Source organism: Geotrypetes seraphini, chromosome 14 (assembly GCF_902459505.1).
Source record: "Geotrypetes seraphini chromosome 14, aGeoSer1.1, whole genome shotgun sequence".
Lineage (NCBI taxonomy): Eukaryota > Metazoa > Chordata > Amphibia > Gymnophiona > Dermophiidae > Geotrypetes > Geotrypetes seraphini.
Genome location: NC_047097.1, coordinates 39108823 through 39121601, shown reverse-complemented (window position 1 = coordinate 39121601; position 12779 = coordinate 39108823). Strand labels below are relative to the sequence as shown.

The 12779-nt window shown below is 43.3% G+C and overlaps 1 protein-coding gene and 1 long non-coding RNA gene across 3 annotated transcripts in view; one reads left to right on the top strand and one right to left on the bottom strand.

Annotated features, from left to right (window-relative positions):
• Positions 1–12779, bottom strand: part of TRPM1 (transient receptor potential cation channel subfamily M member 1) — a 182933-nt gene that overhangs the window by 81449 nt on the left and 88705 nt on the right. For both annotated transcript variants that reach the window (XM_033919524.1, XM_033919526.1), the window contains exons 5-6: positions 12375–12499; positions 7303–7474 (exon numbers count right to left, since the gene is read on the bottom strand). In XM_033919524.1, coding sequence (XP_033775415.1) covers positions 7303–7474; positions 12375–12499 — 297 coding nt within the window. The remainder of the gene's footprint in view (positions 1–7302; positions 7475–12374; positions 12500–12779) is intronic.
• The window catches only part of LOC117347985, a 69692-nt gene continuing 60941 nt past the window's right edge, over positions 4029–12779 (top strand). The window contains exon 1 of the long non-coding RNA XR_004536880.1: positions 4029–4152. This is a non-coding gene — a long non-coding RNA (uncharacterized LOC117347985). The remainder of the gene's footprint in view (positions 4153–12779) is intronic.

Here is a 12779-nt window from a genome sequence, read left to right as displayed (position 1 = left end):
AATCAATAAGCTGAAAAGAGAAGGGTTGACTTCTGGGGGGTGGGATACAGATTGGGAGTTTTATTTGAACAACTGGATGAGGTTTTACCCTCTGTTTCCTACTTTATAAGATCCCTTGATTCTATTTATCCACGTAAAAACTATAGTGGAATAGCAGCTAAGTGGACTGAAGATTTGGGGATGAAAATTGAGGAAACTGCCATAGAGAAGGCTCTTAGGTTAGGGTTTCTTCAATTTCTATTACCTATTATAGAGAGAGTCTTTTTAGATTGGTTATGAGATCTGATGTATCTCAAGTTCAGGATTTTCACTTTGGTTGTATAGATTCAAGAATATGCCCGAAATGTCATCAAAGTGATAATTTGGGTCATGCTTTTTGATTGTGTCCCCAAATTCAGAGTTTTTGGGGTGTTATCTGTGATTTTTTTGGGGGTGTTATTCTTTCCCGGATAGTGCCTTCTCCCCAGATGGTGTTGTTTCTTCAATGAGAAGGGACTTTTAGGAAAGAAATTAGGGGGTTGTTTCACATTTATTGTAGGTCAGAAATGTATCTTGCAACATTGGTTGGAGGAAAATCCACCCTCTTTTGGCAATGGAGGGCAGCATTTCATGCTTTTATGCTTATGGAAGCTAGGGCAACATCCCCATCTTAAAAGCAACAGTGTAGATTATTGATGACCTGGGAACCCTATATCCAACAGTTATCGGCCAGAGTGTGTAGTTTTGTTTTGAATTCATTACATTTGTAATAGGAAGTGTAGCAAATATTCTTAATAGCATTTGAGTATAAGATGGTTGGAGGGGAGGAGGGAATGGAGAGATGGGAAGGGAGGTGGGTGGGAGTGATGGGGGAAGGGTTGGGAGGGTGGGTATGTGAGACAGATGGTGGAAGGTGTGTAGGACATATAACTAGTTGGGTAGTTAATGTTAAATTTAGAATTTGTGGAGTTGGGGTTATACATTTAACATCTATATTGTATTCTTATTGTGCGTTTCTCTGATTATTGATGTATGTTTCCTTATGAACATAGGTACTAAATAAGTTGATATAATATTTTTATAAGATTTATTATATATGTGTATGGTTTTATTTTTATTATTATGAAAATTCAATAAAAATCATTGAACAATAAGTTTTTTCACTGTTCCTCTCATCATGAAGCCATCATGTACCACTTTGAATATTTTCCCTATTTTCTCCTATATCCACTCCTGGCAAAGATTTTGTTTACTTTATTTATTTATTCATTCAATTTTCTATACAGTTCTCCCAGGGGAGCTCTGAATGGTTTTATATGAATTTATTCAGGTACTCGAGCATTTTTCCCTGTCATAATCTATATAATGTACTTGGGGCGATGGGGGCAAGGAGCAGCGTGGGTTTGAACCCACAACCTCACAGTGCTGATGGTAGCTTTAACCACTGCTCTTGTTAATTTTCATTATGCAGCCATTGTTTAAAGACTTCAATTCAAGGAAACAGAAGGGTAAAACACAAGGCTAAGAACCTTATTCCCAGTTGCACCTATTAAACACAAAATTCACACAGTGGGTTATGGCCTAGTTCAAACCCAGTCTTCATAAGTCTTCTATCTATGGTCAGAGGATGATACTACCTCCATGTGCTATAGATAATAGATATGAAACAGCTATAAGCAGCTGGCTAAGTGGAAGCAGACATACTGTATAGTTCATGCAGTCACCCTGGTTCTGTTTTAATGTCTCATTCTTGTTAGGACTGAAGCAGAGGTTTCTTTCATCTTTCTGTCTGAGTTCATCTTTATTTTTAATTAGTAGTCTGGAGTAATGAATGACAGCTGAACATCCCTTTGTTCTCCTTGCCTCACTGATCTCCAGGCATAGGATGACAAAGGGAAACCCACAAGTCATATGGTCGCTTAGTTCCTCTTTTATGATTAGTAGCAAACACTTGAATACCAAAAATATGCAGAATCATTTCAGTTTGCAAATTGGTCTAGAACAGAGCTCTTGTGTATTATGATGCAGCAAACTACAGTAGATCAGAAACATAAATCTACATCACAGAGTCAATTTAAGAACATCTAAGTGGCTAAGGCTGTGGCATAACTATGGGTGGATCTTGGTGAACATAGGCCCACCCATTTTTGGCTCAGACTCACTCAGCACCACATTGCCGTTTCATCTCTGCGGTGTCCCGGCATCTGCCCTCAACCTGTCCCTCCTTTACACATGCCCCCAGTGCCTGTAGCAATTCATTTTTGCTGCTGGCTCCAGCCCAGAATGCTTCCCTCTGTTATGTCCCACCATCACTGATGTCACTTCCTGTTTACTGCCTGGTGCAACACGGCAGAAGGAAGCCTTCAGGACTGGCACTGACAGCAAAAAAGAGTCACTGCTGTCACCGGGGATGCATGTAAAGTGTACTGGAGAGGTTGAGAGATAGGAGGGCAGATACTGGGATACCACAGAGGAAAAAGAGGAGAGATGTTGGAAGCGTGTAAAAAAAACCTGCCGATTCTTATCTGGAATAAGTACGGCAGCTGTGCTGAAGTGCAGGAAGGTCCCGCGATAACTATTTCTGCTGCCACTGCTCCAGAAGAGGTAAGTGATGTTGGGGGTGGACCGTCAGATGCAGTCATCGCGGGACCTTGCTGCAACTCCCTGAGTCTGCCGGCCCAGCCCCCCTCCGACCTCACTTACCTCTTCTGGAGCAGAGGCAGCAGAAGTAGTCATCACGGGACCTTGCTGATTTGGATGGAGAGAGAAAGGAGCATAGCAGGGTGGTGGAAGGAGAAAAAGGGGGTCAGGGTGGTATGGAAGGGTGGTGAAGGGAGAGAAAGGGGGTCAGGGTGGTGTGGAAGTGTGGTAAAGGGAGAGAAAGGGGGTCAGGGTGGTAAGGAAGGGTGTGGAGGGTTAGAAAGGGGGTCAGGGTGGTATGGAAGGGTGTGGAGGGTGAGAAAGGGGGTCAGGGTGGTATGGAAGGGTGTGGAGGGTGAGAAAGGGGGTCAGGGAGGTATGGAAGGGTGGTGGAGGGAGAGAAAGGGGGCAGATGCTGATGGAAGTGGGGGGAAGGGAGAGGAGAGAGTGAAATGCCAGACCATGGGGATGTGGGAGAGGGAAGGAGAGGAGAGAGATGCCAGACCATTGGAGGAGGGGAGGGAAGGGAAGAAGATGGATGCCAAACCAATGGAGGGTGAAGGGAGAGATGGAAAGGGAGGCATAAAGTTTCTGGAAGGGGAATAGGAGAGAAGATGCCATATAGAAGGGGCAGAGAGAGGGTAGACAGTGGATGAAAGGAAGAGAGTGACAAGAAGATGAGGAAAGCAGAAACCAGAGAAGACAAGGTAGAAAAAAATTCTATTTATTTTTCTTGCTTTAGGAGAGATGCATCACTGTTTCTGTGGTGTTGCATTGTATGCAGAATCCAGCTTCTTGGTGCTTCAGTTTAACCTTTGTTTACGTATTTTTATTCTATCTCCCCATTTACAAAACTGTAGAATGTTTTTTAGCGTTGTCATCTGAGCTGTTACTACCATGGCTAAAAACCACACTACAGTTTTGTAAAAGGGGGAGGGGTTAGTTTGTGATTACGTACTAGGCAAAGGTGTTTTCTGTGTTTGAAAAGACATTGTTTTCTGTTAGGATTGACTGTGTAGGATTGATCTGTACTAGTCTGGCTTGTTTAGTTTTACAATGGGTTTATTGATGTACTGCTCACTGCAATATGTTATGTGACAGGGAAGCTCCTGTCACAGTGAAAACTACTGCTAAAACTCCCCAACATGCAGCACAGGGTCCTGTAAAACCCGGCATGGAGCCAGGACAGCTGGCTCAGCCAAAAGATTGCAAGAAAAGGCAGGTCCCAGCACAGCTCAAGAGCCAGATAGGGAGGGCTCTTAAAACCACTAATTTCCCCTATCACTCCTTTCCTCAAGTCAGGGAGAAACCTGACACCAATTTGCAAAGGGGTGGAGTCAGACCCCGGAGTTTGCAAGCACAGAAGCCTCAAAGGCAAAGCCATTTAGAGTGGAAAGGGAAGGACACAGCTGGCTCTGATTACGGAAGCCAAACCACTCACAGAGATTCCAGCTTTCACACCTTGCCTAAGCTCCAGCAGGGACGTTTTGCAGGAAGCCAGTCCCCAAGGAGAGGCAGTACAACACCCGGGAGGTACAGTGACCGGCTGATTAAACCCCAGAGGGAAGGGCTGGAAGTTTACCCCCATGGAAATGCTGCAGGAGATTTGGCAGACCTGCAGGGAGGGGGATGGGATGTAAAGCCTGGAATGAATGTGGAAATGGAAAGCCAGGGTTCCCAAGAGTGTGAGTGGGAAATGTACAGTGACCCTGGGGGTAGTGTGTTTGGTGAGGACATAGATCTGGAAGAGTATAGTGTGTGAGGGTCCAGTATTGTCCTGTGGGAAAAGTTTCTGCTCCGTTTAAACCTGAACTGAAGCAGGGCTGGAGCAGCCCTGCCTAATTGAGTGAAATTGCTACAGTAAATAGCACGGTGTTCAGACTCCCCAGGAGCAGGAGATAAAGCAGATAAGGGTCACATCGGGTGGGCCTGGAGACCTCAAACTAAATGGGAGGCGTGGCCCGCACAGCCTGACAGGCAAGGCTGTGAAGGTTCCTTGGGGAGCAGGGTGGGTTAGAGTAAGAAATCAAGTTCACCTTGTTTGAAGGTGGGACTATGAAAAGAGCTGATATGTGAACATGCTGGCATGAGCCGTGCTCAGCTATAAAACAATAAGTTGCTATAGTCTTGAGAGACTGATAAATCCCAGAGGGGATACGAGGCCGTGAGGGCACTGGACTAATGCAAAGTTTTGAATTGGAATTATATTCCTTTTGATTAAGATGGGTGATCCAGTTCTTCAGTTAAAGCCCATATGACTCACCTGGACTGAGCTATAACAGAGTCTAAGAAACCCATGGTGAATATTTTTTCCTTTCTATTTTTCTTTGGGACACTAATAAACTTGATACTGTTTTCTAAGAAATCCGGTATCCGGGTTTTCCTTCCTACAACCATATAAAAGGCGTTTCAAAATTCTTGCTTGTGGTCCGAGCCAGGTTTTCTCACCTACTCAGGGACGGGCCCAGCCATAGTAAGATGCTGCCTTTTCCTAGGTACACTCTTGTGTGACATGTGGATTGTTACTAAAAATCATGTTTTTCATACAGATGGGGGGGGTTCAAAAAAATGATGGGCCCTGGGTGTCACATATGCTAGGTACGCCACTGCCAACAGGTGAGCCTTCTTTTATTTATTTATTTATTTATATTTATTTTTTTGGTGGGGGGGCGTTAGGTGTTTACTATAGTGGAAGAGAGAGGGCAGATGTAGATGGAAGGAGGAAAGAATGCAGAAAAGAAGAGGGTAGACATTGGATGGAATTAAAGGGGGGAGAGAGTGCAGAAAAGGAGAGGGCAGATACTGTGGCATATTGCATATATAGGTTAACATATTTCTTATAGGGATGGAACAAAAGGAGATGGTGTCCACAGAGGGGAGTGAGGGAGAAGAGAGGGAGAGATGTTGGACCGGGAGCAGAGGGGCAGGGTATCTTTTAATCACATGATTAATCATGATTAAACATTTTAATCATGTAATTAATTGTGATTAAAATGTTTAATCTTCCCATAGCCCTACTTTAGACATATATAAAATATATGTACGATCATGTTCTCTTTAAATTTTAGTGCTTATTTTAGAGGTACTATTTATGCGTTAGATGTACATAAAACCAGTGCTTAGATATATTTACGGTACATCCCAATTTTAGAAAGCCAAGATACAAACATTTAAAACTGCAATGAATCTGGTAAAAGGGTGTGGCCTGGGTAAAACTAGGGTGGGGTTAAAAATTCTTGTGTATTCTCCATTTCAGAAAGGGAATACATGTCAATGTCCAAAGAGGTCAGGATTTACACCTGCAACCTGGAACATCAAATTAAATTAAAATGATATTACTTTTTGTTACACTTGATGTAAATTATAAAAATGAATAAAGAATTAAAAAAAAAAAGAAGCATAATAATAATTAAAAAACACCTCCCCCCGCAGCATGTCACACCCTTTCCACTCTACTTGGTTGGTTAAGTGTTGATATTCAGCACTTAGCTGGCTAAAGCAACCACATGAATAGGACCGCGTAAAATTCAGCCCTATCTTTACGTGGTTCACCAGAGTCAGTTAAATGCTGAAGCACTTAGGGGGTCCTTTTACTAAGGCGTGCTAGCCATTTTAGCATGCGCTAAATGCTAATGCGTCCATAGAATATAATAATAATAATAATAATAATTTTATTTTTATATACCGCCATAGCCATGATAGTTCGAGGCGGTTTACAACAAGAGGCGCTGGACAAACAGCGAAGTAGTTACACTGCAAAATCACTGAGGTAATTACAATACAATGCAAAGTCATTGAAGTAGTTACACTACAATGTCTAAGAAGTTACAATGCAAAGTCATCGAAAATAAGGTACAGGTTGGGAGGAGTGATGCACAAGATTCATAGTTTACAATCGGTTAAATAAATTTGTTTTTATTGATTTTCTAAAATTGATTTTCTAAAATTGAGGTAAGTGAGTGATGATGTTAGCCAGCCGGTCGTTTCATTTACCTGCCTGGGAGGCAAGAGTTCTGTCCAGGAATCTTTTGTAGCGGCAGTCTTTAATAATGGAAGGGAGAACAAATGGATTCTGCGTGTGGACCTGATGGAACTGTCCAGATTAAATTGAGAAACCAGGTACATAGGGGCCAAGCCGAAAATTGATTTATAGCATAAGCAAAAAAATTTAAACAAAACTCGTGCTTCCAAGGGCAGCCAGTGAAGTTTTTGATAGTAAGGACTGAAGTATTCCCATTTTCTCAACCCAAAGATTAGTGTTTAGCTAAAAGGGCTAGCGCGTCTTAGTAAAAGGACCTCTTAGCGGGCTATATTTTCAGCGGCTCCATTCAATGCTGGAGTCTGGACTTGACAAAGCAATGAATTTCTGGGGATGCCGGCAGCCACCAACTGAATACTGGGTCCATCTATTTTATTTTCCACTTGTGTTTTGTTGGTGTTTATCAGTTAAAATCTAAAACTAGAAATCTTATGTACATTATATGGTGATGATTTGGGCACATCCATGTTCAACATGTAAAGCCAGGTTTTCCAGACAGAAATCCTTTCTAAAATTGCTCTCTCCATCTGAATTCTAAGTACCCGTCAATCTTGTTCCTGACAATATTAGTTGCATAAAAACAGAAGAAGCACACTGCACGCATAAATAACGCATATCACGTTCAGATCTTGTAGTTTACTTACGTGTGTTGATTTTTTGCAAAGAGATATGTTTTTCTAGTTGGCGCCGTAATTTAACCTCAGCTTCATATTTACCGATGGTGCCATTATCAGCTAAGATGAAATGCGTGTGAGTGTTGTTAAGCACGGAGAGTTTACTCAGAGGATTTGACATAGTTTGATAAGGTTTTGTCACCTGTTAAAAGATAATATACATAATTGATTATTAAATCATGATGCTTTGTTTTTGCTCTGCATTTACCTTTTAAGCCGTCGGCCTCTACTGGGCTTCAGCACTATGGCCTGGATTCTTGAACTGGCGCTGATATTGGCAGCCGCCTTAAAATCATGCGTGTTAATCATGCATCATGCCTGTTTAAGAATCACGCGGAGGCAAAAGATAGGTGGTGGAAATGTAGGCCAGGGTTTTCCGGGCCTGCATTTCTGGCACTTATCTTCACAAGAATCACACCTACATAGACGCTTTAGGTCGCCTAACGCCACTTCCGGCATTAGCCACAGCTACTTTGGTGCTCGGTAGCCTAAAGCACCTACAGAGGCATGATTCTGGCACCGATTTTGTAGGAGCCGGTAAGCACCTCATATCACAGTTAAAAACACTGGGCTAGATTCACAAAGCAAACCGATCGGTTTGCGAGACCTTTGCGACCCGATTTCCCTCCGACCCGATTCACTAACCGTGCATGAAAATGAGGGGAATCAGCATGCAAAGCAAGAAGGAAGTGATTCACTAAAATAAAAAAAAAGCAAAACCGACTAGGCTGGCTGATCCAAAGTAAGCGACTGCTGAGGACAGTCACTGAGGTCCTTTCCGACCACCCTGCATTCTGCCACCCTGCTCCGATCTGCTCTCTGCCCCGTCTCAGCCCTGATCTCCTGCCCATCTCCAAACTACGAGCCCGTGGTTTTAACCTGTGGGTTTAAAGCGGGTTAAAACCACGGGCTCGCTGGGCTGTTTAAAAGTAAAAGTTTAAAAAAAAAAGTTGCGGGTCTTAGACGCATGCACAGGACATTTACAGAGAGGAAATGGCTTGAGATACTACGGGAGCTCAAGACAGCCATTTCCTGTGAGCGAACTGCATGGGGCAGGAATACGGTTCTCGAGGACCAGAGTTCCCTACCCCTGCTCTCTGTCATGTTTGTCTGTTCAAGTTAGATTGTAAGCTCTTCTGAGCATGGACTGTCTATTTACTGTCAAAATGTACAGCACTCCCTTCAGCACTATAGAAACATAGAAACATGATGGTAGATAAAGGCCAAATGGCCCATCTAGTCTGCCCATCGGTAGTAACCATTATCTCTTTCTCTCTCCAAGAGATCCCACATGCCTATCCCAGGCCCTTTTGAATTCAGACACAGTCTCTGTCTCCACCACCTCTTCTGGGAGACTGTTCCACGCATCTACCACCCTTTCTGCAAAAAAGTATTTCCTTAGATTCCTCCGTAGCCTACCACCTCTTAACTTCATCCTATGCCCTCTCATTGCAGAGTTTCCTTTCAAATTAAAAAGACTCGACTCATGCACATTTACAATTGAGGGAGTTTGCATGTTAAACAACAGATACAAGTTCCCTCAATTATTCCCCTCAACCCTGAAGAAAGTTTCTTTTTGAAACACGCATGTCGGGAGAGGTGGTGTAAATGAAGTTTAAAAGCTCACTACACAGCTAAGTGGCATTTACTATATGGATAAGTTTTAAGGAAAAAAAAAAAAAAAATCAGAAAAAAGCTCAAAAAAAGTTTAAGAAATTGTTACGCTGAATAAAAAAAAAAAAATTGGACCGAAAAAGATGTTAAACATCTGGTGATATGAAGTGCCAGGCTGCGCTCTGAAGGTCCATAGAAAAATTCCATTCACAATAAGTTCGTACAAAAATCCCTTACAGAAATTTCTTACATATGTAGCCATTTTATGTTAAGCGGTTTACATTGAGCTCTGTTGTAAACCTTATATGGTTCCAGCATCTGATATATTAGCACTTTCTGTTTAGAGGTGAGTAATTTAGTACTAGTTCACTGGCTCATAATATCAGCATATACAATAACACTGACATTGTAAGCAGAACAAGAGTACATAAGAACATAAGAATTGCCGCTGCTGGGTCAGACCAGCGGTCCATCATGCCCAACAGTCCGCTCACGCGGACCAGTGCCCTAACTGAGACTAGCCCTACCAGCGTATGTCCTTGTTCAGCAGGAACTTGTCCAACTTTGTCGAATCCCTGGAGGGTGTTTTCCCCTATGACAGACTCCGGAAGAGCATTCCAGTTTTCTACCACTCTCTGGGTGAAGAAGAATTTCCTTACGTTTATACGGAATCTATCCCCTTTCAACTTTAGAGAGTGCCCTCTCGTTCTCCCTACCTTGGAGAGGGCGAACAACCTGTCCTTATCTACTAAGTCTATCCCCTTCAGTACCTTGAATGTTTCGACCATGTCCCCTCTCAATCTCCTCTGTTCGAGGGAGAAAAGGCTCAGTTTCTCTAATCTTTCACTGTACAGCAACTCCTCCAGCCCCTTAACCATCTTAGTCGCTCTACTCTGGACCCTTTTGAGTAGTACCGTGTCCTTCTTCATGTATGGCAACCAGTGCTGGACGCAGTACTCCAGGTGAGGGCGCACCATGGCCCAGTACAGCGGCATGATAACCTTCTCCAATATGTTCGTGATCCCCTTCTTTATCATTCCTAGCATTCTGTTCACCCTTTTCGCCACTGCTGCATATTGCGCGAACGGCTTCATCGACTTGTCGATCAGAACTCCCAAGTCCCTTTCCTGGGAGGTCTCTCCAAGTACCGCCCCAGACATCCTGTATTCGTGCATGAAATTTTTGTTACCGACATGCATCACTTTACACTTGTCCACGTTGAACCTCATCTTCCATGTTGATGCCCATTCCTCAAGCCTGATTATGTCATGTTGCAGCTCTTCCCAATCCCCCTGCATCTTCACTACTCTGAATAACTTCGTATCGTCTGCAAATTTTATCACCTCGCTCGTCGTACCTATGTTCAGATCATTTATAAAGATGTTGAAGAGCACGGGTCCAAGTGCCGAGCCCTGCGGCACCCCACTGGTGACGTTCTTTCAGTCCGAGTATTGTCCATTTACCCCTACTCTCTGTTTCCTATGCTCCAGCCAGTTTTTAATTCATGTGAGTAATTTTATAAGGAAACACAGTGCTCCTACTTGGAGCCTATTCTATAAAGATATGTAGGCACCTACTTTTTCTTATGGCATACCAGTCCAATATGCCAAGAAAACACCCATGTTCTAGGTACAATCATTTACACCAGCTACAGAGCTGATGGAAATGATCACCCTTAGGGCTATATTCACTAAGGGCACGGATCGGTTCCGTGTCTGGGGCGCTGATTCACAAATCGCCCTCATGCAAATGAGGGCGATTGGAATAACGCCTCCAAGAGACCGAATCAGATCGCTGAACAACGATCCTTGAGCATGCGCAGACCATCTGTAGATGGTCTACGCATGCACTGGCCCTCTGTGCTCGGTAGAGCAGGAAATTTCTTTTTACTTTTTTTTCTTCCCAAGCCCATGGTTTTAACCCGCTTTAAACCCACGGGTTAAAACCACGGGCTTGCACTGCGGGGAAGGGTGGGAGAGTCGGGGCGGCAGGAGAGATTCAGGACCAGGCAGGAGATCGGGGCTGAAAGCAGGAGTTCAGAGCAGAGAGCAGAAAAACAGGGCAGAGAGCAGGGCGGCAGAAGGCAGGGCAGTCAGAAAGGACCTCAGCAGTCGCTTGTTTGTGATCAGCCAGCCCAGTCGATGTTGCAGAGTTTTTGTTAGTGAATCGCTGCCTGCCATCATTTGAATGCCGGAGAATGATCGGGACACAGGTTAGTGAATAGGGTCTGAGGGAAACTGAGTACGCTTAGTGAATCTAGCCCTTAGATTGCTAAAGAACACTCCTAAATTATAGCATTTTATCATCTACAATCCATGTGCATAAAGGTGGGCCCTGCGCATTCCCCACCCAAACTCTAGCCTTGTGAACACCCACCTGCATTTAGATATCATTTTATAGAACATCTTGTAGCCTCAGTATTGGCATTTGCCTGCAGAAATGTGGACATACAGATATAAATGCCAACACTCAGCTTTTTACATGCATTCTTGGTGTCTAAATCTCAGCTCCCTCCTTAAAGAAGTAATGATAGTATTAATTAAAGCTTTTTTTTTTTTTTTTTTAAATCAGTAAACAGCTGTTTAGCCATGGAAAAAAACCCACCCAAGCTGTCTGTTCACAGTGAGACTGGTTTTACTACATTCAGAAAGAGGCAGGGCTAGGTCAGAAAAAAAGTACATTTACCAGTTTCACAGAGTGTGGCGCAATGGTTAAAGCTACAGCCTCAGCACTCTGAGGTTGTGGGTTCAAACCCATGCTTCTCCTTATGACCCTGGGCAAGTCACTTAATCCCCCCATTGCCCTAGGTACATTATATAGATTGTGAGCCTGCTGGGACAGACAGAGAAAAACTGCTTGAGTACCTGAATAAATACATGTAAACCATTCTGAGCTCCCCTGGGAGAACGGTATAGAAAATTGAATAAATAAATCAATTTATCTTTTCTATAGTGATGAAAGGTGTACGCAGTGCTGTACATTTAACATTCAATAGATGGTCCCTTCTCAGAAGAGCTTACAATCTAATTTGGACAGACAGAGCATCTCAGGGTTGGGGAGTTTCTAGTAGAAGAAATGAGCCTGTATAGGTATGTTGCAACTCACAAATGGAAGATTAGATTAGATTAGATAAGGTGGGTATAAGTATCTGATGGTGAGTGGAAGTTACGAGTAGAAAGCAGCTTAAAAAAAGTGGGCTTTTAGCTTGGATTTGAACATTGCTAGACATATTGACTCTGGCAGCCTGTTCCAGGAATACGGCATGAAAGAAGGGGCGGAGTCTGGAGTTGGCAGTGCAAATGTTCATGGATGCTAAGTACTCACTCTTTGATAATGTGCTTGTCCTCATGTACACCATCTACACTTGAGACTGCAGTCAATCGACAGTGCCTAAAGATTGCTCGCTTCATTATTCTCATGACACTTACATCTCTTCCAATAAGATCTTCTTTGTTCTCTACGATGCCCCATGATGCAATTCCTATGGCATAAATTCGCCCTCTGGACTTGGAAGAATGATCTTTCAAGGCATCTCCCACATGGCGAACGATACCTACAAGAACAATGTTGGGGAAAAGTACATATGATGAAATATTGCTCCCACTTTCCTCAGGATTTACCATGCCGTGATCAACAGGGACATAAAAATGAAAGAAAGCTGTAAATGGCAAGAACAGCTCAAAGACTAAATAGCATACGTTGGACAGACAGGATGGAATGTGCAGGTCTTTATCTGCAATCTTACACCATGTTCCGAGTTGGCCCAATATTCAGCCACTGACTATCTCCCAACAAGATGACCCCTTAGACTTCCAAGGGTTCCAGGCCCTGAC